A 27,755-nucleotide genomic window follows, 5' to 3' on the forward strand; every position below is an offset into this window, starting at 1 on the left:
AAGTTAAATTGATGCTAAAAACCTGATGGAAAAATCCCTTCCCAGACAACTGCTCAACTGTCCAGTGAGCTCAATTTCACTAATTTTTCCAGTCACTAGGACTGAGTTTCCCCATACTAAACAGAATATTGCAAAAAGTATCTTGCAGCTCTTTGAAGGCAGGAAAAAAAATGCCCTCAGTCCCCTTTGGCTGGTCCCTGTGAACTCATCCAGGGTGAGTAATCTCTTCCCTCTCTCCATTTCAAGAGGGCTAATTGAGATACCAGAAGTCAACAGAAATCCCACCCTTGCCCAAGCTCTGCTTTCATTTGTTGCTGACTTTGGGTACAAAGAAAGTATTGCAGGACTAATTCTTCTCGATCTGCAACCAGGGAGGGACATTTTTCTTCTCAACCTGCAACTGTGATGAGCTTGCAGCCTGAAGTACAACTTAAAGACCCTAGCAGTCCAGGGCTATACAGGCACCAGATGCCTCTGCTACATCAGAGCTCCCATAAATGCATTGCTTAGTTCAGGTCCAATACGCACTCAAGACTTCAACAGGTTATAAACTACTGCAAGACCATTTCAGGCTGGACAAAGAATTTCTTTACTGTCCAAGCCCCCAAGGTCTGCCATCAGAGGCGATTCAAGCACCTACACTGAACACCTTCAAGAGTAGATTGGATGCTTATCTTGCTGGGACCCTATGACCCCAGCCGACTTCCTGCCCTTGGGGCTGGGCTTGATGATCTTGAGGTCCCTTCCAGCCCTACTGTCTATGAAATCTAGGTAGCAAATGTGTAAGCCCCAGAGGGTCTTGCATCTGAAAGCCTAATGATCCCAACTATGCAGCTGTCCAATAGACGATATCACCCTAAGAAATCCTTGCCCATAAGTATCAACTATCAGCAGGGTATAGAAATTGAACCAATGCCAAATAAACCAGGGGCAGCCAACCTGCACCACAGCAGCAGCTTGGAGAAGAGGCAGGCAGCACAGTGGCAAGTCAGAGACAAAGTAGGGCAGATCATGCAGGGAGCAGAAAGCAGAGCAGGCAGGGAAGAGGATCAGTAGCACTCCAGTAGGGCACAGGGCTTAAAGTGTGACACACCTGCCAAAGGCAAATCCCCACTGGCTTAAACAGCCACTCTGCTCTGGCAAAGATCCACACAAGTGGATTATCCAAAAATGTGCTATTCTCTTACCCATTTGTCAGGCAGACTAACGTGGAAATGTCACAGCCTCCTACCCCAACTATTTTAGTTGCATTAGATTTTGAACAAGCTGCAGTGATAAACTTTTAAACAAGAACATAGACTCAGAATTAAATTGATGTCACAGATAGGAAATGTTATATCAACTGCTTTACTCTGCTTCTCCTTTGTTAACTGATAGCATACCCAACACCTCAGAACACAATGTGCAGGACAGTTCTCCTTGTTCCCAGCTGAGTGCTAGTGACATCAGCTGTTACCATGGAAACTCAACTCTGATCTAGGAAGGTATATATAAAGCATTTTCAGGTTATCATATTTTGTTGCAATGCTATTTGCCTTGCAAGCTCCGTTATCCAAGGATTGTCTTTGGGGATTGAAGTCATAATTCAAGGAAGCTTCTTGGTAGAGTACTAGGATGTTACAGGTCAGTGTCATCACACCTTCTTCAGTCCCTCTACTTCTCACATTGGAGAAAGGTGGTGGGTAGGCCTGCTCTGCCTCTGTGCTTAACACCCATTACTGATAAGACTATATACACTTCTGTTATCAAGGTACTAAGAAGTTCCCCAAAAATGTTAACAAGGCAGAAGAGATCTGTCCGTTTTTATACTGCAGTGCCCACAAGCATATCCTTTAACTATGGCAGATAGACGAGTGGCAGTAAAGCACCAAGGAAAATTCCCTCTGTACACCCAGAGGTGGCCCACCCAAGGCAGGGAAACTTGACCCTCAAGACTTCCACTGTCATTACACACAAAGAGCACTTTCTATAGGGGGCAAAAGAAAGAAGGGTTTCTTTGGCTGTATCTTTTACTTGACCAAGCAACACAACTGGGAAGCAATTAGATGAGCTTTCTGGCTTTGAGGCAACAGGACATATCATCAGTGTAAACTTGTTTTAATGGAGAAGAATGCACAACAGCATATTTCACCCAGCCATTCATAAAACAAAAAAAGGAGAGGATTGGGGTTTTTTTTGTTTTTTTTTAATTACTGGCTTTATTGATCTGAAAGTACACAGGCCACAGAGCAGGGCAAGGCCCTTCCAGGCATTAGGCTGTCTCCTCTTTAGCAATCCGATCTTTTTTAAGTGGTCCCTGCAAAAATAAATAAATAAATAAATAAATAAATAAATGTGATACAAGCAATTACAGGGCAGGTCTAACTAGCAGAATTAGCCTCCTCTCTCACCAATGGAGCAACACTGCCTCCCAGAACAGTGTACTAAGAGACTATGATTTTCTTTTGTTTTGAAGGAAGATAATACTCAAGCCTCTCAGGTGCAACTCTGCTTAAACGCATGGTTGGGATTTGAAAAAAAACTGGCAAGAAATAAGAATGATGGCTGACAAATCTATGTTGTTATGTGGTAGAACAGTACATTAGCAATTAAATAATTTGAAGTCTAGTGCCACCTAGTGGAAGACCTAAACACATTATGATCAAGTACTAATCAGTTACTAAGCTTTCTCCTCCTCATGGGGAGCAGTTAAGTATAAAAAGATAGGAATAAGAAATAGAATTCTTCTGCACATTAGCTGAGCATTCAGGAGGGGACCAGAGACCTAACATTTCTCACCACCAAGGAACTTGACTTTTCAGTACCCTGGGAGATGATGTTCTCAGAAGGAAGACAGCATGGAATGTTTCCTCATGGATGCCAGACACTATGTACAGTGCTTGTTTCATGGCCTCATCAATGAACAGTCCACACTAGGCAGGGGGAGCATTCCTTAAGCCTCACCAATTATAGACAGTAAGGACCATCTACTTGAAATGAGTACACAAGCTGCATGCTACTCTTTAAACCCTTTGGAACCTCTTGGGAGACTGGTTCATCCTGTCACTGTTCATTTCATAAAACCCTTCAGAAGAAACCCAAGCACTGATGTACAGGTACACATGCAACTGGCAGGTAACAGATGTAATGCATAACTGTGGTTTTTGTCACTGGGCATACAATATTCTAAGCAAGATTCTACACCAGACATCAAACACACAAGGGATGCAACAGAGAACAAGGCTGGCCTGTGATCACTTTGTCCTTACCATGAAGGCCTTCTTCTCCTCAGCAGTCTGGAAGCGGCCATGACCAAATTTGGAAGTTGTGTCAATAAACTTCAAGTCAATCTTCTCCAGGGCCCGACGTTTGGTCTGCACAAGTAGGGACTGTGGGAAAGATGCAAGATTAGAGAAATGTGGCAGCCCAGTCATGAAGTCTGAAACCACAACAGGCAAGCCCCCATGTATTATGCACCTGCGATTTCTCTCAACTAATATTTTCCACAGGAATCGGATACCTCCCTAAACTGTTACAAAAGAACCTTGCCTCTTGGCTGCTATTCAGTTTGATAACTGCGTGGCATTTAATTAATGCTCCTGCCACCCTGGTTGAGCATCATTCAGCAAGAGGCAAAACAAAATTACTACCAAGTAATTTCATGGCTACAAGAGTTTCCAAACTTAATGAGGTTCTTCATAAGAAGCCAACTAACCAGCCAGCTCATCCCATCCCATCCCCAGAGCCAAGTGCTCCATAAGGGGCCCAATTCCTCAGGCCAGTGATCTGTAGAGGAACAGTTTTAAGTGTGCCCATTTTAGGCTGCAAATAGTTTTCAGGCTTTCTTCAGCTGGTTATGCACTCAAACAACAAAAGGTTATTGTGGTTCCCTGCTCTATCCACAAGCTACAAGATTTTGACTTGCTCCTGCTAGAGAGCTCTTCACAGTCTGTATCACTGCTTACCTTACGCAGGGTTAGGACCCTCTTCTTGGTCCCAACAACACAGCCTTTCAGCATGATGAAGTCATTGGTCACTTCTCCATAGTGGACAAAACCTCCCTAAATAAAATAAAGAGGTCTGTCAGCACACTGTAATGCAGCAAACTGAACTAAAGGGCACCCCTGATATTGGTCTAGGTTTACTCTTGGCTAGCTTTTTCCAGCATCCAATGTCCAAGACAGGTGTCCCCACACATACAACACCCCCCACCTCTCCCCATAAGGGACAGCCTCATGGTAAGCATGAGTCCCTGGAACTGACACCTCCAAACAAAAACATCTTCAAACTAAAAAAAAAAAAAAAAAAAAAAAAAAAAAATAATCTATAGGAAGCACATGGTCTGGCCAATCCACCCATCCAACTTTATTACAGTCTCACAATCTATGCCCTACCTGAAACCTCATTTCCCAAAAGAAATCCCCAAGCTGTACGACAGATTCCTTTCATTGCACCCAAGAATTAAAACAACCAATAACGACCAACTCTGCCCCCTACCCCTCAAAAAACACAATGCAGGAAGACAGGCCTCGAGAGGTCTTCAGTCAAAAACCCAGGGCTACAGATGGCATGCAATACTGCATGCATCAATAACATTATTTCTTGAAATACCTAAGCTGTTCCATTAAAAAAGTGCCCATCTAACCAATCACTTAAGCTGCATTTAGCTTATAAGACCACACTGTATTGTGTCCACATCCCAATCTTCCAACAAGAAGAAAAAACTCACCAGAGGGTTAATGCTCTTGTCAGACAGATCATAATCAGTTGATGCATTGTTTTTGATGAGCTTGCCATCCTTGATCTGGTAACCCTGGCCAATCTTGTAGATCTAAAATGAAAGAAAGGAGAATTCTACTTGAAGGGGGCTAAGCGAAATAATGCTGGTGCTTCTCAGAGATACCCTAAAACTATGGCTTTTATAAAGCCACTGCAGGTTGAACTAGGATAGGACACGCTATTGACCCAGAAGAAATCCCAAATATTTATTTCCCAAGCAACATTAAAATTTTCTCCACTGCTTTACAGCATGCTGCACAAAACTATCAGTCTGGTCCCTTCTAGCACTGTGTCCCCAGCAGCACAGGACCATCTAGCACTTGCAAATACAAGCTGCTGGCCCAGAAATGCACCCAGGCTAAAAAGCCAGAGCAACATCCTGTGCAGTAAGCCCAACCAGCCACTGCAGCAACAGGACTGTTCTCCAAGGCACCTCAAAGGCTCAGTTAGAGACTCTTACCTTCTTATTGATTTCAGTACGGTGGTGGTATCCCTTCTGGCCAGCTCTGGCCACGGAGAAAGCCACACGAGCAGGATGCCAAGCACCAATACAGGCTACCTTGCGCAGACCCCTGTGAGTCTTGCGGGGCAGCTTTTTGGTGTGCCAACGGCTAGTGACACCTGGAAAAAAAAAAAAAGTCAGCAGAATGTCAGGGCCCTCTTGACTAACAATACAGCTCTGCATTGTAGTCTACCCATTATAGTGTTTGTAATTAGCCTGGATATCAGACCATCCACATCCTTTAGGGCAGCTGTTCAAGACCTACATGTTCAAGGAACCCCAGGTCAGGATTTCAGAGGTTAGACACATATGCTGAAGACCCACAAAGAGTTAACCAACTTCCCCAACCATCCACTCAGGCACTGTTCTCAGAAGGAAGGCAGCATGGAATGAATCCTCACAGGTATCAGACGCTGTGCCCAGCGTGTATTCCATGACCTCATCACAGAACAAGTGACAGCAACGCTGATAATGGGATGCCTTGCTGGCCCCTGTGCATACAAGGGGAGACTGAGAGGCCACACTGAACTACAATCTTCTCTTCACTACAATCCAGATTCTGGTAACATCCAAGAGACAGCTATTTGATTTACCTTTGTACCCTTTTCCCTTGGTGACACCAATGACATCTATCATCTCATCTTGGCCAAAAACAGTTGACACTGGCACCTGCTGTTCTAGCTTCTCTCGAGCCCAGTCTACTTTCTCAGCAACACTGCCACCATTCACTTGGATCTCCATCAGGTGAGACTTCTTCTGTCGCAGGGGAAGCAAGCGCATCTGGAAGACAGATTGGGAGGGAATTTGAATCTGAACACCTCTTCCCAAAGACAATACTAAGCTTTCCTGTAACCAAGACAAAAGCACTGCATCATCTGTTTGCCTTAGAGGACTGTTTCCCAAGTCTGATCATCTGGCATAAAAACAAAATGCAAAGGAATGCAACAATATCTAGTGCTTCCCACTGTCCTCAGACTGCAGTCACACAAGAGTACCTACTATTCCAATCAGTCACAATCCTCATGCTTTCTTCTATCTGGGATAAAGGGTATTAAACATGCAAACAGGAGCTACATCTCCATCTTTGCTGTCCACAAAGCACCAGCTCTGAAATATTTAGTTTCACTGCAACAAGACGTGTTCCATTTGCTGCCATGCAGGAAATCCAGTTACAGTTCCCAGGCATGTAGGGGTCCGGTTAAGTGCTCCAACAGAGCAGAGCGCTTCACAATCCTGATAAGTGACCCTGCTCTGGATGATTAACCACAGCATTTAATGGGCTCTGAAGGGAAACATTATGTTTGCATAGTTGGCTGTAGTGGCCATTCAGTTTGATAAGATTTCCCAGAAGGACTAGAGAATTTCACAGCCAGAATACAAAGAAATCCAAAACTATTTATACATTTTCAAATGTGATTAAAAGAACCCAGAAGTGGTAACCAGAACAGGTTAAAGCCCTAGACTTTCCAATCCCAACTCTCATATACAAACTCCCAAGCAGTCCAAATTCAGTTCCCATACCTGTGTAAGCAGTGAATGTGTGCATCTGTACAGGTGTGAAGGGCCAAATATAATAGTAAGCAGCAGACTAGGAAGGGGAAATCCAAGGAAAACTGAGCACACTGTGTGATCACAGTGCCCATAGGTCCCCTCCATATCTCTGTGCCTGCACATATCTCTAGGGAGTAGACATGTCCACTCACCTGTGTGTGAGCTATGACCCGGATAACCTGGCAGTATTTCTTCATGCTACTGAAATCTTTCTCCAGCTGCTTTTTGCCCTCCTCATCCTGCCACTTCTTACAATACTTGGTGAAGGCCTTCTTCTTGGACTTGTGCCTTCAGGAGCAGAGCAGAGCAGAAAGAGGGTTTGGCCCAGCCCTTCATCAATCCCCCCATGGAAGAGGGGTGAGCGGAAGGAGCTGCCACCCAAGTTGGTTTCGGCTCATTGCCAGCTTCTAAGGAATTTTTTCCACTGGCAAGCGGAGCCTGGAGCTCGTCAGACAGAGGCAGGGTTGCCAAAACTGAGTGGAGCTGCCATGAATTAATCCAAAGCATGTTAATATGGACAAAACATAGCTTTACAGAATTTTGTAAATATTCTACTGATCACTTTTCAGCCGATAAAAAACAATCCTCCCCCAACCCTTTTAACTGCTCTAGCCTGGCTTCATTCTTGGCAATCCATCACCTCCAACCCTAAACTCTGTCTCATCGTAAGATACCACTGTAATACTCAAGAGATCATTAATGCGTTCACCTAGCTGCTTTGTCCCAGCACACAAATTCAGTAATGTGATCCAGAAAAAAAAAATCCTCCTTAAAACTCACAGGTAAAGAACCTGGAAGACCTGCTGGAACCTTAGTCACAGCATGCAAACTTACTTAAAACACATACCTGCAGCTCTTGCTAGAGCAATGGGGGGGGGAATAATCAGCCCCTTTCCCAAAAAGCCAGGACTTTGCTCAGGACTCAGACTGACAGTCAGCAACAAGTATGTACCAGAGGCAATTTTCTTATGCCAGACAGTTAAAAAGAGATCACCACAGGTAGTCCATTCACACCTGCCTCCTATCAGGGTATTTCCCTCTCCAAACCTTACTACGAACAGTGTGACACATTAACCTACAACTATACCAGAACAGTCAGCATTTTACTACAGATGAAACTAAACCTTCAGCTCAGATGTGGAAGCCATAAAGTGAACAGTTCACACCAATGAAGCTACAGTGCCCTAACACTCTTCCTACAAGTTCAGAAATGAAAGTGAGTGGGGGGCTCCACAGGTCTGATGAAGAGTACACCCCCTTGATTCTTACCAGTTCCTGTAGAAGCGACGCTTGCACTCATCACTGATATGCTCAGCAAAGATGGTCTTGAAGGTACGGAGGCCACGAGGAGTCTCCACATAGCCCACGATACCCACAATTACCATGGGAGGAGTCTCTACTACAGTGACTGCTTCTACCACTTCCTTCTTGTTCACCTCTGTGGGAGACGGATGCAGCATCAGTTAGCACCCAAAATGGATAAAAGCCTCTTGTGAACCACTTGGTCCCTGGATGATGTGTGCACCTGAGAAGGTCTTCATCACAAAGCCACAGTCAGCAAGCATCCAAAAGGGAAGGGCACTTAACCCCTGTACAAATGTCAGAGGTATAACCTGTGCACAGATGCTCCACTGAAACCCAGAGCTGACCTAATGACTGGGTGTGAAAGACAAGCTAAATGAACCATGCCATAACCAATAACAGAACTACATTCAGGACTCGACAATCAGCAAAAAAATCACCAGAAGCGATTTTTTTTATGTCCGCCCGTCGAGAAGAGATCATCATATGCAGCCTGTTATGGCACAGTCCATCAATAGCAGACTCCTCTTAAAGTCACTGCACATTCCAGCAGTTACCAAAGAACAGGGCATTTTCACCAGCTGGGCACCTGCCAGTGAGAGCTGGCTTTTGTACCTAGCCACAAAAGAGCCAATGAGTCCATGCTCAGGACAGCAAGGGACTACAAGTCAGGCTGGGACTTATCCCCCAAAACACCTGAGGAACCAAATTTCAATCCACCACTTCAGTAGGGAATGGAAACCTGTAAAACAGCCTCTTAGGCCAGAGAAATACATACTGGATCCAGGCCTGTCAACTTCCCGGACAATGTGGGTCATGCCAGCCTTGTAGCCAAGAAATGCAGTGAGGTGGACAGGCTTGTTGGGGTCATCCTTGGGAAAGCTCTTCACTTTGCCCCGATGTCTACGACTGCGCTTGCGTGGCAGGAAGCCCAGAGATCCATGTCTGGGAGCTGAGAACTTCCGATGGGACTAGGGAGTGAAAAGAGGAGACATTTATAATACCCATTTTCTTTGACTGTCTAATATGGGCCTAACTGCATGTCAAGCAATCTCTCTTGCTGCCTTTTAGGCAGCTACTGCACTAATACCAAGGGTGCCCCTTTCACAAAGTTCCTTTCCTTAACAAACAATCAGGACATGTAGTAGAGATGATATATTTTATTAGACGAACAAGATTCTTGCAACAAAAAACACTTTAATTGCAAGCTTTTGGGCACAAAAAAAACCTTACAATTAAAGAATTTTTTTTGCAAAAAAAATCTTGTTGGTCTAATAATATATGGTATCTTTACTACAAGTCCCAATTGCCTTTTCCTCTAGACCAATACAACTATAACTTGGATACCTTTCCTTAAGAGCAACTGTGGAGATCTGAAGCATATCCCTGGTGAAACCTTCCCTTGTGTATATAGATATAGACACACAGACCTCCTCTTGTAATGATTCCCACTGATCAATATAGTTCACTGAAAAAAAGCAGCATTAGGTAGCTACATCTAGTTTCATCTCAAAATGCTTTGATGCAAAATGGGACTAATTTGCAAAAAGGCTTTTCCCCTTGCCTGGCAGCTTAGCGCATGCACCCCAACAGCCAGGAGCCAAGCTGGGTTACAGAGAATTACAGCTATCAAAACCAGAGGCCTGTAACCCACCCATGCTGGTATTGACATGGCACAATAAGCAGCTCTAAGTGCTTTAAGAGAGGTACATAAAGAGCTATTACAAACTTTGCTAGTCCGTAGCTGTCTACCCAACATAACTGAAATTCCACAACCTTCCCGAATCATCTCACCCCCTTAAATTTGATACACTTCTGGGTTAATCATCTTGGGGCCACAAATGATGCACGTCACATTAGACCTGCAACTGTTTATACGGTTCAAACTTCCTGCTTTCAAAGGCCGAGGCACCCCTTTTTAGGGCTCAAAAGAAACATCCTGAAGGGTCACACCCTGCTTACATCCATGAGACCCCCAACCCTGCAACCTGGGCATCTGAAGCACTGTTGCAGTTGCAACAACCATGATCCTTACAACCACATGCAGTTCAGCCACTCTCCCACTTGGCACAGAGGGAAAAAGACTGCAACATTCAGCTAGGCAGAGAACAAGGCCCTAAAAAAAGTATTCAGCAGCCGCAGCCTAGTTACAGCACCCAATAGCCTCGTTACAGCAAGTCAGGTTAAGGTTAGATATTAAATATTAAGATATTAGATATTAGGATTTCTTAAGTTTTAGATACCAAGAAGTCCGTAGACTTGACTTGGGCAGTGGCAGGGACTAGCTCCGCCGTGCTCTGCGCAGGGAAACGCGGTAGCAAGTTAGGCCGCACCAGGCCCCACTGCCTCGCGCAGCCACCCCCAGCTCCCCTCCCCCACATAACCCCCGCGTCGCCTCCCCCAGAGCCCCTGAGGCACGGCGAAGGGTGCAGACAGGGCGGCGGGGATGCGGATGGCGGCGATGGCAAAACACGGCCGTCCTCATACCCACCATCTTGTCTCGGAGCCAGACCCCGCCGGCCCCGCTCCCCGAAATAGCCCCCACGTCGCCTCCCCCAGGGCCCCCGGCGCGGCGAGGGCGGCGGGGATACGGATGGCGCTGATACCCGAGCGATGGCAAAACGCGGCCTTACTCATACCCACCATCCTGCCTACGAGCCGAGTTAGAAGGGGCGACGCACGCTGCGCATGCGCTCTTTATAGGTGGCCCGCCCTCTCTGAGTCACGTCAGCGCGAGCCATCCTCCTCTACGCATGCGCGCGAGCTCGGGCTTTCTCAAAGCTTCGCGAGGGTAGAAAGGGGGCGAGTGAGTGCTATGAGTTGCGGGTAGGGTTAAACTTTTTGAAAAGGCGAAGCAGACCGAGTGATAGGCGTTCCCCAGAGGAAGGGGGCGTCTTTCTTGTTCCATCCGGCCCGCGAGCCTTTTTGACGTCGCCGGCTGCTGGGCTGGCTGCCAGCGTACTGCTCTCTTCAGGAGCGCCGGGTTTCCGGTTCCAGAAAAGGACACAGTGGGGGTGCAGTTGTCTCTCAACCCGGCACCTCCGGCTTGTGCTGGCAATGGCAAAGTGCGTCCCACCCCATCGCGGGCTGGAACAAGGAGGGGAGGCCTGTGGCACCCCTCCCCACCCTGGGTTGGGGCTCCCATGGCAGCCACCTTGGGCAGCATCTCCCAGCCAGCTTGGCCACACAGCTCCCCACCATCCCCGAAGGCTCTCCCCCCCTCCCCGCCTCAGCTCATACATTGCCCCCCGCCCCAGTCTGGGGGCCCTGGACAGTCCAGTACCCAACTTCCCATAGATTGACCTGTATCCAGCTGCCAGAGCTACTCCCACTACCCTGCCTGGCTGTGCACTGGTCATGTGCATTCACATGTGTGCACACAGACATATGAGGTGTCCCCTGCTTCTTTCACCTCAAAAGCACTGGGTTTTCTGCCCTTTTCTGCAGGAAATGGAAAACTCAGATCCCCAACATGCTCACCATGAGGCAAGCCAGGAAATGAAGTTCTACCTGCTAGCATTCATGTTAAAAAAGGACTAGCGGAGGCAATCCTGGACGCTTGTTCGTATTTCAAAGGACCATCCAGAGGTCAGAGGACCCAAAAAGAGGACATATCTGGGCAAACCCAGATATATGGTAACCCTAATGCTGCGGGAGGGGGCCTGGGGCTGATTTGGTGTGCTTGTGGCCCTGGTGGCAGGAGCTGCAGCTGCTCCCCGTATACAGCTATTTGCTCCCTCCTGTTCTCTGTTCACCTGCCTTCACCCACTGGAGCTGGCAGTCCCAGGGGCTTGGCTGCCTTCCCCAGCACACCCACACACAAAACATGGGGCCTGTAGGCCCTATAAGGCAGGGTTAAAGACCCTCAATGCCTACCTGAGCTGAAATCTGGTCATTGTCGTTCAGAAGTGTGACAAAGCAGGGGGTCAAAGATACAGCCCCCACTGCCACCCCTGGGTCTCAGTGTGGACCCACACACCATATGTAACCTGCTGGACTAGCCCCATGTGCAGGATCTAGGACCCATGCTGTATGAGGCACCCACTTCAGGCCGCCCAGGATATGCACTGCACATAGTGCCTACCCCAGGTGGCCTGGGGCAGGTGCCACCTGCAGCACAAGTCTCAGACCAGCCTGCAGCAGGCACAATGTGTCAGACAATACCAGAGTGGCCGGAGTGTCTGCTGCATGTTCTGGATCCAGTGTGGGCGGGGCCTGATCCAACCTGTGGACCAGCCCTGCAACACATCTGACACCCTTGCTGGAGGCAGTAGGTATCCGTCTGTCCCATGAGACAATGGGATTACACAGCTGTGATTGTGGCCGTAGAGACCAATTCTTGAGAGAGAGTCCCTTCCACACTTACCACATGTGACATTCACGTTGAACAACCCTGAATGTGGTACAGGGTTGCTCCTGAGGTTTCTTTTCTTCTGCACATGGGGCTTTTCTTTCCTCAAAAGCCTTCATTCCATGCTTAACACACTGATTCCAAGCTCTTTGACCCTCAGTAATCTCTCAGTTGTTTCGCTTGATGTTTGTTGCCTTCAAATTTTCTTGTAAATGTCTTTAAAACAGAGATACGGATCCCTGCATGATCTTCCTGTAAAGAGTTCTCCATAAGAGAGATCCTTGGGTATACAGCCATCTTCCATTTTCCACATAAGACTAAGCCATTGAAGTTGATACTAAGAAGAGATGATTGGAATGTTGGCACACAGGACCAGATGAGTTTAACATCCCTGCTGTAAGGCCTTCCTTTTTGGGCAGGCATTTGCCAAACAAAACTAGACAGAAGTGATGTTTAGGGTCAGGAGTGCCTGTGTTTTATCTTGTTTACTTTGACTCCATACACTTCTTTTTTCCTAAGTTTGCACAACATGCAGGCCTAACATTGCTTATGTTGGGGAGTCTTGAATGCCCGTCACTCCTTTTTGCTGTGCTTGGTGTGTCACTACATTCCTCTTCACAGATACTTTGATCCCAGAAGCACTTCAGTTTGGATCAAGATGATTAGCACATGAGACAAGGCAGATTTTGAGGGACAGTTTCAAAGGAGTTGGGATGCACAGGTCAATGATGATCACACCCAATACTAATAAAGTGAACCCAGAAAAGAACAATGGTCACAGGTCATGACAGCTTTCCTGCTCCGTACTCAGTTGCCCGAGAGCTCCTTATCTCTGGAAAATGGGCAGGAGTGCAGAAATTTGAATCTGAAGTGTATAAAGCTCTTCTGCACAGAGGCATAGCTGTGAGAGTTTGGAACTTGCCTTGACCATAGGGACTGATTCAGAGTCCTCACCACCTGGTAGTGAATACGTCTGTGTATTCTTTGCTGTACGCAGCTGCTCTTGGTAATGTTGCCTGAGTAATAATATCCCAATAAACTGGTGTATAGTTTGGAGGCTTTGGCTTCTCTTATATTTCTCCAGATAAAATAAAGGCCCCCCAGAGTCATCCTGAGTGTAACACATACAGCTCACCAGGGTAATTCTGGTGGCCTACCATTATTCTTTAGCAAACCACTTCACTAAATGGAAAAGGATTTTAAAAACAAAACAGTTTACTGTCCTCCCTGTCCTGTGGTTCATTAGTCTGTGTGTGTGTCTTATGTGTGCAATCCAGCTTTCCCTTTGCAAACTTGTCAAGGGCTTACATCCTGTCAGAAGGGATCCTACTAGTGGCAGCCCCTCCATTGGAAAATGTACTGTACCAAAAGTGGCCCTCAGTAAAATCCCTGCCGCATTTGCCCCTTCATTTACATATACCGCTAGCCTCTTAGATACAGCTGGATCCTATGTATTCAAGCCCCTGGGATCCCCCAAGCATGACTCATCAATCCACCTCTTGCTGATGCAATTGTCTATGTTATCATCACCCAGTCATATGAGGGGAGTATCCCTAACCAAATGTAGGGGCCAGATGTCAGGGCAGGATGTGACTTTTTGAGATGAGCTTTACAGCTTTACATCAGAGGGGCTGGAGTTTAAGAACAGTAAAGAGCAGAGACAAGGAGGCTGGGTGCCCATACACCAATAAGGGAGAAGACTGCAAGACAGACAGCAGAATGAGCTGGGAGCTAACTCAAGTCCACCTGGTGCTACTCTACTTCTTGACATCTACCCTTATGACCATCTACAAGCCACTGATCCACCCCCTCACTGTGATCTCACACCTAGCCTCTCAGTGGGTCATCACCCACATAACTGGGCTCTTCATCCTGTGGCGCTATAGTCTGGAAGTGGGGGTTGCCTTATTCTTCATTCTGTACAAGAAGCTCTGGGCTGAGATGCTAGCAAGCAAAGCCCTGTGGCAGCTCCTGGCAACAGTCAAAGACCTTTGTCTTTACTTAATCATTGCCCTGCTGCATTGTGCTAGAGGATGCACCATTCAGATGATGGAGCGGCTAAAACAAGAAGCTTGGGCATTCCTGTCATCCGTGAGCCAGTGGGTCTACCATTGTCTGGTTGCCTTTTACCAGGAGAACAAAAAGGCCTGGAAGACTGTGGTGTGGAGAGCTATGCGGCAGGCAGTCTTCTCACTCTTCTTTGGATTGCTTGATGGGATGTTGGAGGTCCTCCACATGTCATTGCTGCTGATGGAGTATGGAATCACCCACATCTTTTATCACAGGAGGTCCACGTGGTATCCTGCCTCTGAGAATAATACCTTAGATGCCATCAATTCTGTCCTCCCCACTACTCAGGTCCCCTTGAGCAGTCGCTTCAAGGGCCCTGCAACCTCAGTCTTCCCCAATGACATGCTAAGGTTTATGGTGGTCAATGAAAATAAAAGTAAGGGTCCAGGCAGGTATGGACTGGAGGCCACAGGACTCACTCTACATGAAAGATTCCAAAGCTGCATGAGAATGAAGAAGCCATTTTCTGTGTTATCTAGAAGCACTGCTGTGAGGCAGACCAAGATAGCCTGCACAGTCTTCATTGTGCTCTACCTCTCTGCATTCTCCATTATTGTCAATGAATAAAATAGGGGATGTGCAATGGCTCACCTGTTTTCAGCCTTTTATGTGTGAAAGGCCTCCTTCCACTAACATTTGAGCCCTGATTTTGAGGGAGGAGCCTAATGGCATAAGGTAGGTGCTTGCAAAGGCCCAATGATAATGGGTGGTTTAAGAACAAGATGTTCACTTCTGAGGTCCTGATTTAGAGAACAAATAATAATATGGTGGCCACACCTTCCTTCAAGAATCCACCTACAAATCAAGCAAATGTAGAATGCAGGAAAGCAGGAAGAGGGTATAGTGTAGTGGGAAGCCAGAGAGAAGACAAAAGGAAGAAGGTAAAACAGGGGAACTGCTGTGGTGGGGGAATATGGGGCAGAATGAGAGAGGGGCAGGAGAGCTGGGCTGATAATTGAAAATGGAGGGAGGAAGAACACAGAGGAAGTGCTGTCAGCTCTCTCTTGCTTAATGATGTGATTCTACCCTACCTGACATAGAGCTGTCTGCCAATGTGTGTGTTGTGGTGAGGAGTAAAAAGTATCTTAAGCCTCTGGAATATCTGAAGTGTTTGGGCAAAGAAGGTCTGGGTGTTGGTTCTGTCTTCACAAGAGCTTCTTAGCCTCTTCCCACTTGAATGGGGTAATTAATAAGTGAAGACCTCCTCTAATTCTGTATCTCTTATTCCTTGTCCTCTCTCCCTTTATGCTTCATGCTCTTTATTACATGCTCTCTTGCTCTTCCTGCTATCTCATCTAAGTGAAAGCCCCAGCTGGGGACATATGCTGTAGCAGAAGCATGGTGAGGCAGGCACCTTTGGAAGCACTAAGCAGTAGGACCTGGTTTATCTTCTTTTCTGTCTCTTGAATTATGTTTGAACAATAAATATGCCCCTTGGAAAAGAGAAGGGAGGAGTGGTCCTTGGGGAAAGTCCATTGACACGGACAGCTGGTGCATTCCCTGGCAGCTTACATGAGACTGGAGAAACTGAGGCAGAGCCAGGAGCTGCTGCTGGGCTTGAAGAAATGATATTACAGTGATTCTACATGTGATGGGAGCTTTATGCAATGTCATCCATAAGGTCATGACTCATATGAAATTGTCTTGTGAGATTAAAAGATGCAAACCCTGACAAATGAAAGCATTCTTCCAAAGGCAGAAGCTTTCAGAAGCTGTTATAAAAAGTACAATGTGCTCCTGACATGATTTACCTTTAGGGTTTGATATGGGGAACTGCCGCAGCTTCAGAGTATTCCATAAAACAGCTCAAATTAATTTGTTTCTCTTCCTTGATTATACTCATATTTTGTTTTCAAGAAACATCTTCACAGGACCAAATCCTGAATTCCTTATATAACAAAAAAAATCTTATACAAGTCAGCAAATGCTTTCTTAAATTAACTCTTCAAGCTGTGCAACCCTAAGCACTTAACATAATAAATCCTTTGTGAAGTTTTAAATCTAGGTCAGCTCTACACAAGCATAAGCACATCAAGAAATGTTATTTTGGAAATACTAACCACTTAAGAGTATGGAAATTGAACGATTAAGGGAAGGTAGTGTAGTATACCCACAAAACAGGCAGTCTCCTAAAGAAATGTCTGTATGTAATCCTTACCTTACATTTTCTAAACGAACCTTAATTTTGACTGAATGTCCCTGTGTCATTTTCAGGCACTGCCAACTTTAAAAAAAAGTCTGATTACTTCCCTTCACACTTCCAGGATATACAAGACTTTTAGTGTTAGCATTAGTGTTATATAAAATTATTTTCCTTTTGAAAAGTTAGGGGCATGCATGCAGGGACTCTCAAGGAAGTTGGTTTTAATACTTACCTACTGGAGGCGCTACCAAATGCCTCCAGCTTGATGGTAAATTGTAATGGCCTGGAACTCAAAAGCAGCTTGACTAATGTTCTTCATATTTTGCAGACACACAGCACAAAGGGCTCAGGTGCTGTAAAAAAACAAACAAAAAACCAATCCCCCTCATAGATTACTGAGAAGTTGATATGATAAAATTGATCTAGTTTTTTTACTGACCCCCATTATTTTAGCATTTGAACATCTCTTACAATTTAAAAAGATGTAAATAATACCTCTCCCCTTTCCCAGCAGGAGCTGGCTGTCAGGCTGACTGAGAGCTCTCCAGGGATTATGTTCTCATATTTAGTTGTGCATTGCCTAGTACACCATGACCTGGAATTCAGTTAGGACTTTTGCATGAGAAAGGTCAAAGGTCCTCTGGAGTCTCATAATCCACAGGACAAGCATAATTAAGGTGCCGCCAGCGGGCCTTGAACACAAGGTCTCGTGCTACTCAGGCTCTGGCGTATGGTCTTGCCTGGCACTTCGTCCCTAGATTTTGTCTCTTATTGGATAGGTCTTAGAAGCAGTCCCTGCCCCTATCTCGCCTGCCATGACTTTGCTCGAATCTTCAGTGGAGGGGTCGACTACTTAGGCTTCTCTGGTGTCGGGACTCTTGGGGTGATGGTCTTCTGCAAGGATCTGCCCTCCCCTACACCTCGCCCTAATACCCAGCCACACTGAGTTGCCGGTGATCCCCGGGGCCGACCCTCACCTTGTGATGCCCAGGTGAACTGGTGGTGAATCCATAGGCTTGTCCTGAGCCTAGACCCTGCTGGATGAGGATTCCTACTCAGGGTTCTTCCCTGGCCTTCTAACCGTGGGCCACTCCACAAAACATAAAAGAAAGATCAACCTGTAAGTCTCCCGGGCTATAACTCAAAGTTTGGACTCCTTGTCCCGGAGAAAGTCCTCTCCTTACTTACCTCTATCTGCAACACCCCTAAGGCTGGGTGCTGCGTTTCCCTGATGGCCACTCAGTCCCTTGCCGAGTGATTCTGCCTGGCAGAACCCAGGAATCTGCGGCCCCTCTCACCACTTGTATTTTGGTTCCCTGCCAGGATGGACTCTGGGGTGCTCCCAGAACCCATGCCGATCCCACCTGGATTGCCGGGTCCTCTTCTGTTCCCTTCTCTTTGGGGTGGCTCCTAGCGTAGGATCCAGTCTCGGGATCCTTATGCCTGGTGTCGCCGCCGCCAACCAGAGCATCTGCCGCCTCTCCCTGGGCGTTCCCCTTCCCAATGCAGGGAAACGTGTCCCAGCCTCAGGGCTGGCCGCTGGCCTCTCCCTTGCCTCCGCGTGAGGCTCCTGGCTTTTCTCCCCTCCTAGCTGGTCTCCAGCTCTCCTCTCTCTTGTCTTCCGTAGGGGCGCTCTTTATGCCCCCGTGCCGGCTCCAATCGTCATTGATCGCAGCTGGCTGTAGTTTGAAAAGATGCGGCTAATCAGCCACGCGGGTCCCGCTGCTCCTTCCGGTTTTCCTGCGTTGTCGGCTGCAGGTAAGGAGTCCGTCGGTTTCTTTCCTTCTCCCCCCTCTCCCCAGCCTTGTTTCGGGTCCCGGGGTTCCCCTTCTCCCCTTCGGGGCTATACTGTGCCATCACCCTGTGACATAAGGCATTCCAGTTTCTATAGCTAAAGCTATAGAAGGGAGTGATGTGGCTACCATCACACCTGGCTGCCTTTGATTCCCCAGCTCAAGTGGCTTTTACAGCTGTGTTGACTGAGAATGGCATTTGGCATAAGCCAGGAGCTGGATTTAGACACCTGCCTTTCTAGCCATAGCAAGAGGCATTAATCAGTCTTCCACTATAACCACCACTACATGATACTGTTTTATAGCTATTAAACAGTAACAAAAATCATATGTGTTAAAATTATGCAGGGAAAGGGAATCTAAGTATGATGTCACTCATGGAATCTATCTGCAGATTCATTATGGAAACTATTGTATCCAGAGGCATAACTGTTAAGTTTTTCTCCCTGGCCCAGCATTTCTCAAACCTGGTAGGTTTATGCCCCACTCTTGTACTGCTCTGCTGTATTCACCACCTCTGCTTGCTACCAGTTGCCTCATGTTGCCAAGTACCAATGATTTCCTTTGGCAGTGGCAATGAGCAGTGGAGTAATTTTGTGAAAAGAAAACTGATGGCTGCACTACAGGCAAACAAGGTTCTTTGGTTAGATATGATGATTTTATTAGACAATCTGAGTAGTTGGAAAAAAGTTCTTAGCAGGATTTTGGGTGCAATCACCTTTCTTCAAGCATAGGAAGTCTCTGCTGTCCTGATGGCTGCACTACAGGATCTATACCCCCTTCCCCCCGCTGTTGCTGCATCAACAGTGTGGTGCCCCTACACCTAGGCTGCAGGTCCTACCACAACACAAACTGCCCAAGGAGTCTCTATTCTGGTGCCCCCCTCTAAGTCAGTGTCTGAGGCTGGAAACACCTAGTTATGCTACAGATTGTCTCTTCATAAGAAAATGTAATGCATACACCTCCAACATTATCATTCTCTGTTTGTTTCCTGGCATTGCTAGCCTACAGACCAGCTCTATAAAGCAGGTCATATCACTGGAAGATGAAGGCTGGCATGTCAACAACTTGTTCATGCATGGGTTCCTGATAAGGCATCTCTTCACTCTGCTGGCAAAATAGATCTGAGTTGCAACTTGAACAGTTATTAATTAGGAACTGGAGGATAGGAGATAAATTATTAACCCCCCTTGGCAGAGGGAAATCAGATAGGGCCAGAATTAAAAAACTCTTAGGTCTGCCTAGACTTAAAATTGTGTTAGTACCTTTCTAAGTAGCCATTTTTTAAACCTGATTTGCTAAACAGCTGCTGAGATAGCTGCAGCTCTCCACATAGGCACTTTGCCCCTCATCCAGAGCAAGGGCTAGTCACGAGGTGGGCCCAAGTCACAGACCACCATAGGAAGAGCTGATGGGATGCAAATCAGAATTCCTGGCTAGCTCTGCTCACAACCAAGGCATGTGACTCATCAGCAAGCTGACACCCAATGCCAGGCTGCTGCCCTGGTCTGTCAGTATACGGACAAGGAAAGAAATCCCAGACCTTCTGTTACAACCAAGAGACCAAAATACGTTGTTGCATCCACATGTTGATTCATGCAAACATGGATCATTATGGTGCCATGTCTACACCAGGTCTTAGAATTAAAAATAAAATCGCTGCTAGCACTAATGCAGCTCTATTTATGGAAATGATAGTGGAAACTCCAGTATAGATACCGTACCATGCTGTAAAATGCTATCAGCACGCTGTAAAGAAAATGTCACAAAAAGTGCTATTTGTAGCAAATGTAATGACAATTTAAAATGTCCCCTATATGATCTGCATATGATTGGCATGAGGGTGGCAGCGTTATCCAGAGACTCTCAAATTCTTTTTTTCTTAATGTGTGAACAATTTCTTAGCCTTGGAAGAAATGTTTCTGTTGTAAGGTTTGGTAACACAAAGTTATGGGTAGAAGATCCTCTGTCATGGTCTCTGATAAGACTCAGTTCTTGTGAAGCAGAGATACTTGCTAGAAACCAGGCACTGATGTTGAGCTGAGATTCCTGACAGCACCTATAGCTGTATAACAATCCCATACTAGAACTGGGGTATACATAAGTACAGCAAGTTTTATTTAGAATGTGCTGGGTTCTACATTACTGGTTTCCCTTCCACTGGGAACTTTTTAAGATCCCAGTATCTGCCATCCTGAGGCAAAGGACAAACACTCAAGGTCAGAATGGGTGTCAGTCAGGAAAACAGCCAACAATATAAATCAGACATTTCAGAGTTGTAACTCTTGGAATATTTCCAAACCACAACTGAAGTGCCTCAGTGATTAAAACATAATTTAAAGGCAAAACTTACTGAAAATATTCTATTTTTTTAAAGCATTGTGTATAAGAAAAAATATCAGTACCCCATCACTAATTAAATAAACACACATAGGAGTGTTCCTGTCCTCCAGCCACAAAAAACGTAGCATCACAGGAATGTGGATAAAAATTCGTTTGTTGGAGGAAAAAAAATCCCCTGAAATCTTGATGAGGTTTAGATGTAGGGTTCAGGTGAGATTAAGGCAGTTTGGCTGATGAGGGTTAGCAAAAGGTAACAAGTACATCACACAGCTGGCTGCTGCCGCCTCACTGCTTCTGGCTCTGGGCTGGTCTCAGCTGCTTAACTTAGAAGGCAGATCAAATAATCAACTGGGAGGTCAGATAAGAGATCATCCCTGGGGGGGAAATGCCTGTCTGGGGGAAGCAAGGCTGAGAAAAACATCTGCAGGAGGATGCCTGACATCTCAATGATCCTGACCCAGTTTGATCCAGTCTTCCTAATCTTTGAAAGTTAAATCTTCAAAATAATCAGCCTTATGGCCTGCAATTCAAAATGACTATGTATCACCCACCTTCTCAGTCAGACAAATATACGCTGAGAAATCAGTAGCATAATCAAATGGCCCAATGCCCTACCTGGTGTAAATTGATTGATATAAAGTAACACCTGTGATCAATCTGGTCCAGTCAACCTGAGAGTCCAGATTAGCTGAGAGCCTCCAGCCCAGCACAGCCTTGGGATCTGAGAAATGGAACTCCCAATCAGGAATTAGCACAACCAGCAAGATACTTTGAGCCCATGACCTTACTTCTTGCCTTATGCCACTACCCACAGCACTTGCTGTGGGGTACAGAGATTCTGTGCATTTCACAAGCAAACCAAGGCCAGTGAAGCTGAACAAGGTAATAGAGACTGTATAAAATAACTATCATTAACTTGTTAGGGGAAAATAAACAGCTGAACAAAGCCCAGCCCTGCAATGTTCAGATGCTAAATAGATTCGTAATGAGTAATAAGCCAATACATTCAGGTTGCTCAAGAGAGAAGAGGTTTGATTTACATCAGTTTTGATGCAGAGGGTTTCAGATCACCTATCCCTGCACCACGAAGGCTGCAGTGCCCTAAGATATTCACTCACAGGACAGGATAGGACAGGTGGTGTTTACCCACTAATCTCCCTGGGAATTTTGCCAAGGGAAGGAGGCTTTAAATTGTACTTGGGAGGTCTGTTCTCCTGCTAGTGAGGCTATGTGGGCATGTTTTATGTCAAGAAGTAGGGCTGCTCTGCTAATACCCTGCTTTTGAGGTCATAATGGTTGAAAACAGCCCCCTGCCATGGAGTGGAAGCTGTGGGCACTTTGTATTGGTGCAAAGCCAAATGGAATGTCTACTGCTAGGACTCTGGGCTGAGTTCTCACCTGTAACATGCTGTGTAAGTGCTGCTTGCTGCTATTATATCAGGTTATTGCAAACACTAATTAAATAGTAAAAACCAAGGGATACATGGAGGCCAAATTCTGCTGTCAAGTGCACTGAAGTACTTGAGAGCAGAATGGCAGAGTCATGTGTAATTGTTCTTCCATTATTAAGTGTTAAAATATTTAAGGAATGCACATGGAAATATTATACAGGATTAATAATCTTTTAGAGACCTGTTCCTCCTCCACAGCTCTGACCTCTGCAGACCAAGTAAAACCCACAAGGAGAAACAATGAAAATCTGCATGAAGATCCCTTTACAGACTTCCCTGTCATAAGCTGGGATTTGCATCCTGGGGAGAAAGTATCAGGGCCCATCCCTGACCTGGCAAAGAACCTGCAGGGGATCCATCTTTGTGGAGGCCCACCACCCTGACATGAACTCTAGCCCCTAGTGGCACACATTTGTCTCTTGAAGCCTACTTCGGTTATAACCCTGATGCCAAGCACTCCTCTTCATTGTGGCTGTTCCCTAGGAAGCAAAGTAAAGACTGTGAAGGAGGTACCTTCTGCACAGAGATCTTGAGGAATGATTCAGGATGTAGACTGCTGCAAAAAGGCATCCAAGCTGTAGCAGCAGCATCATTTCCATGGGAGTTAAGTGTGTTTCCAATGGAGCGCTACTACAATATTCCTAGTAAAAAGAAATATGAGTTGGTGCATAGGTGTTATCTGGAGGACATGCTTCTTACTGCACAGTAGATAAGTCACCCACCCAACTTTCCTGCTTTTCACACCTAGCTGAATTCAGCAGCAGGGAGCAAAGAACAATCACCATCCTTCCTCCATGGTCACCCTCTGAAGCTGTTTTGCACAGTGTAAAGCCAACCAGTTCCAAACCAAGCAGAGCTGTTCATCCAAAATGCTGTGATGTTTCAAATGTTCATCTAGCATCACAATCTCCTTCTCTTTACCTGGGCACTTCTTATCCTTAAATTCAGTGAATCTTATATTTCAGGCCAGTGATTCTCAACCTTTTTAAACAAAAGGCACACCTCAGAAAATGCCAGTGTTTAGCCATTTGTTGACTATGGAAAAATAGTAGCGCAATTCTTCTGTTGCAAAGTAGTCAGAAAGATGATGGCAGGCCAGAGTGTTTTTGACACAATGGATTCCTATTTGAAATCTCTGGGTTTATCTTGTAAATCGTGGGTAGGTGTTTGTACTCCTAATATTACCCAACACCCTACATCAACCTAGAAAGGATCTCATGGCACCCTGGTTTAGAATCATTCTTCTGGACACTTGAAACTTTTGCAGCCTTTCCAAGTGCCTTCATAGCTGTCTTGGGGGTTTACTTAAATGCTTCCAGTAACCCACAAGTTGCTCCAAATTCAGTAACTGGGTAACACAGATCCCTGCATGTTCCATGGTTTGCCATACAGATGTGTATAGGAGTACATCTGCTTTGTACAGTTGTATGTCAGTTCTGCTCCCACTAATGTCAGGGCAAGTTTTGCCATTGTCTTTAGCAGCAACAAGACCAGCCCACAGTCGGAATGGATTTTGGTTACAGAATTTAAAGCAGACATTGCCCCTGTCTTGGCCCAGGTGGATCACCTACTTGCTTGGATGTCCAGAACACATCTTGGTAATAAAGAGGCTAATATTGGCTGAATCAGCTGATAAAGCAGCTCAGGGGCTAATCAAAATAGAAGACAGGCTAAACAGTTACCATCTTAACCTTCACATGAGTCTTGCTTTTCCCCATGCAAAGCTAAGAAAACCTCTTACAATTTCACCCCCCTCCAACCAGGCACTCATCATATTTGAAGAGGCAGAGCCCACGTATCTGAAGAAGCTGAATTAAACAACCCCTAGCTTGCTCACCTTCAGGGCACATTGCAACATCTGTTTCCCCAGGCTTGTTACTGAGGTTGTGGGTTAACACTGGACAATTCTCTTGATAAATGGGAGGTTTACTTTTGGTGGCTGTGTTTGCATTTTTGTTGGTGTGGGCCCGGCCTGAACTATCTGCGACAGATTGAATTGTTTACATGAGATTCTGGATTTATTCTGTACAGCAGGGAAAACTGATATCAAGGAATAAAAACAAATATTCCAGCAAACAGTATATGTAGGGGAGCAAGAATGAAAAGGAAAAGAGCTTTGATGGGTAAAAAAAGATGGCTGTTGTGTTTACCCCAGGTAATGCACACAGACTCCTGACACAGTTTCAGCTTCCTGGATTTGATAAAGCTGGAAAAAAAAACATGTTAAAAACTAATTGGGAAAGGTAGTTAGCCATGTCAGTCTGAAGTCAGGCAGCTATAAACCTCATAGACTAAATCAGAAATGCATCAGCTTTTGTAAGCAGCGAGTTTACTTCATCAGATGCTGTGAAAGGACTGCAGAAAGCAGAGCTTTTAAATAGAAAGCAGTGATTAGAATACAGAGGGTACTGAATAGGGGAAGAAAAAGGAGGCGGCACTGCTGAGAAAGGCAAGGTGAACAAGAGAGAGAAAAACAAAGCAGTTAACCCAGCAAGAGACAGAGGATTATAAAAGCTTCTGATTTCCAATGTACCAGCGTAAATTAGGAGAAAGTCTACTGAAGCCAGTGGGAGTGCCGTAAAATCAGTATGGGCAAAAAGGAGAATCAGGGCAAGTCTCATGTGGGCAAGTCAGAGCTGTGTCTAATTTGTTTCCTTTAATATTTTCTACCGCTCCAGTCCCCCCAATGGCAACAGTGGTGGGAATTCCAGTATAGATCAGCAGTGCTGCCAATTCTCATGGTGTTTTTGAATCTCATTGTATTTGATGTTTCTCTGAAAACCACAGTTCCCGAAGACATGAGATGGCATGCAAATCTTAGCTACTGGTCTTTAAAAAGTGTATTTCTAGCCTTCATGGTTTCACAGAGATGTTTGAAAACATGAAGCACTGACTAAAGGTCAGTAAAATATCCCACCCCCTATCATCTCATCATTTTAGGGTCTCACTTTTCATGCTGGACCAGCCACTGGCACATTCACGACTCTGTCATCGGAGCCTACTCACAGGGAGTCAAAATGATGCTGTTCATGGCCAGACCCCAGGTGCCAGTACAAGATAGGACTATTACCAGTTAATGCTGCCACCTTTTCCCCTTGGACCTGTGGGCCAGATGACATGGCTCCGTGGGCTGGATCAGGTCTGTCGCCTGGAGGTTGAACACTGGTATATACAGTGCAGATATGCACCTGAGCCAAGTGCCAGCACATCGTGGTTTTTAAAAGCCCAAGAGTGTGCTGCAAACCCCCACCATCCTTTTTTTTTGACTCCGGTTCTAACAGGGATGGTTCCCACCTGCCCTGGCTGCCTGAGCTGTGTCAGACCCAGCACCAGGTCTGCAACTCCATCAAAACAGAGTCCGCTGAGCTGCCAGTTAGTTGGCTGCTCTGCAGCTCAGACTTGCCAGAGCAGGAAACATCACTAGCTGCTTCCCTCCTGCCCAAAGCAGGTCCCAGGGCTGGAGGCTGCAAGGGGGAGGGGACTGTGATTCCTCCAACAGCCACGGTTCTCTGGGTAAACCTGATATCTTGTATTAGACCAACTCAAATAGTTGGAAAAATTTGGCCTAGCAGCCACTGCACTCCCCTTCCTGCTCCTTTATGCCACTGCTGCTCCTTAGTCAAAGCTGCTCTTTCCACAGTGAAAGGCTGTGAGGAATGAGCTGGTGAAGAGTGAGAATTTCAGCTCCCTCAAGTGCTCCGGGAGACCAAAGGCGGCTCCTGAATACGGAGCCGAGAACGAGGAACCCTCTTGGGCCTCGGGGAGCCTGACCCGTCCCTTTGTCTCCAGGCAGGGCCCTGCCACCCCAGAGGGCACACAGATGCCCTTGGCCAGCGTCCTGGGTGGTGACCCGCAGGGAGGGAGGTAGCGGGGGGCTCTCAGAGCATCGGAAACCCCCTCCTCATGCTCGCAGCCCCTGCATAGGGCAGGCCCACCTCACCCGAGGGGGTGGCGCCGGGAGAAGGGGGCCCCACTGCCAGGTGCGGTGCCGAGCACGCAGGAGGCGGCGGCGGCGCGCAGCCAGGCGGACCCCCAGCCCAGCGCGGGCCGGGCCTTACACGCAGGCGCGCGCTTTCCCCCGCCTCCTGCCCCAGCCCGAGCCCGAGCGACCGTCCTCCCTGCCGCCGGGCGCCGCCCGCCCTCCCGCATCGCCGGCCGCAGCAGCAGGAGCGCGCACGGCGCCACGGGGCAGCCCCAGCATGGAGGGGGGCGCGTACGGGGCGGGCAAGGCCGGCGGCGCCTTCGACCCGCAGACCTTCGTCCGGCAGCCGCACACCGCCCTGCGCCTCGTCTCCTGGGTGAGCGGCGCGAGGGGCCGGGCGGCGGCTGCGGGTCTCGCGCCTCTGTCTGGCTGTGCGTGTGCGTGTGCGTGCCCGAATCTGTGTGCGTCAGCTTCGGCGTGTGTATCCTTACACGTGTGCGTGCGCGCGCGTGTGCATCTGTCCATCTGTGCGTGTGTCTGTGTGTACGTGTGTGTGCGCGCATGTGGTTGCGTGTGTGCGCGCGGGCATCTGTCCATTTGTGTGTGTCTGTGTGCGCATGCCTCTAGCATGTGTGGGCTTGTGTACATCTGGCCGTTTGTGTGTGTGTGCCTCTGTGTGTGCACGTGTGCGTGTATGTCTGGCACTCATGGGGTAGCTGTGAGCAGAACTTGACTGGGAGACACTGAACAGCGGGGGAATGTCCTTCCTTTTGTGGGTGGGTGCCAGCCAGCCGGAGGAGGAAGGCAGCTTGCCCGGTATTTGAAGGGCCAGTGAGTTGCTTTCCTCCCTTCCCTCCTCCTCCTGGGCCTGGAATCCCCCCGCCTCCCCCCCAAGACATCAGAGCTGGAGGAGGGAAGCTGTCTCTGCAAAGTGACCTCTAAGGCAGGGAGGCAGCAGTGGTGGTGGTGTCTTCTCATGGAAACCCCAGCTCAGGTTGCTTCACATTCCCAGTCAGAGGGCTGGGACCAGGCAGAGTGGGGTTGGGGGTAGGGCACAAGCCCTGGAGCAAACCCGCAGGGGCAGGGCTACCGGCAACAGGGTGGGCAGTCAGACGTGGTCTAGAAGAGAACCCAATCCAGGGGGTGAACTGAGGGGAAAGGCAGGAAAGGATTACAGGGGCTGCTCCCCAGCCCTCCGCCCCCCCGCCAAAAAACAACAACAACAACAACAAAAAAGCTTGTGTCCTTTCCACTCTTAATTTTAGCAAGAGTAGTTTCAGGGCACAGATGGAGGTAATTAAAGGTGCAGGGAGAAGAAATGTTGTGAGGAGACATGCAAAAATGTCAAGATGATTCTGCATTTTAGCTTTTTTTTTCTCTTCTCCAGCCTCCAAGCATGTGCCCTGGTAAGTCCTGCTACTGCTGGCTGGATGAGCTGATTGGAGCTGTGCGGGAGGGGAGTTAGTTGTAAAAGATTATGGGGGATTCTGCATTTGATCCTCTTGCGGACCCTAACAACCCCTTTACATTTAATTCTTCCCCTACCACTCTCCTTCATTTGTTGGGGTT

At 47.0% G+C, this 27,755-nt stretch overlaps 2 protein-coding genes across 4 annotated transcripts in view; one reads left to right on the forward strand and one right to left on the reverse strand.

Annotated features, from left to right (window-relative positions):
• Nucleotides 1-2,178: 2,178 nt before the first annotated feature.
• RPL3 (ribosomal protein L3) lies at nucleotides 2,179-10,775 on the reverse strand. 2 transcript variants are annotated; one of them, XM_019544950.1, is made up of 10 exons: nucleotides 10,757-10,775; nucleotides 8,892-9,084; nucleotides 8,081-8,249; nucleotides 6,964-7,099; nucleotides 5,854-6,040; nucleotides 5,219-5,379; nucleotides 4,709-4,810; nucleotides 3,945-4,040; nucleotides 3,249-3,368; nucleotides 2,179-2,296 (listed from the first exon to the last, which is right to left on the reverse strand). In XM_019544950.1, exons 1-10 carry the CDS (start codon nucleotides 10,757-10,759, stop codon nucleotides 2,252-2,254), a joined length of 1,212 nt encoding a protein of 403 aa, XP_019400495.1. In that variant the 5' UTR covers nucleotides 10,760-10,775; the 3' UTR covers nucleotides 2,179-2,251. The 2 variants fall into 2 exon arrangements, with proteins under 2 accessions (XP_019400495.1, XP_019400494.1); XM_019544949.1 differs by lacking the exon at nucleotides 10,757-10,775 and adding an exon at nucleotides 10,605-10,656.
• A 4,591-nt stretch (nucleotides 10,776-15,366) lies between these two features.
• Nucleotides 15,367-27,755, forward strand: part of SYNGR1 (synaptogyrin 1) — a 42,191-nt gene continuing 29,802 nt past the window's right edge. For both annotated transcript variants that reach the window (XM_019544952.1, XM_019544953.1), the window contains exons 1-2: nucleotides 15,367-15,372; nucleotides 26,429-26,562. In XM_019544952.1, coding sequence (XP_019400497.1) covers nucleotides 26,464-26,562 — 99 coding nt within the window. In that variant the 5' untranslated portion in view covers nucleotides 15,367-15,372; nucleotides 26,429-26,463. The remainder of the gene's footprint in view (nucleotides 15,373-26,428; nucleotides 26,563-27,755) is intronic.

Source organism: Crocodylus porosus, unplaced genomic scaffold (assembly GCF_001723895.1).
Source record: "Crocodylus porosus isolate Cpor-Errol unplaced genomic scaffold, CroPor_comp1, whole genome shotgun sequence".
In the NCBI taxonomy this organism is placed as follows: domain Eukaryota; kingdom Metazoa; phylum Chordata; order Crocodylia; family Crocodylidae; genus Crocodylus; species Crocodylus porosus.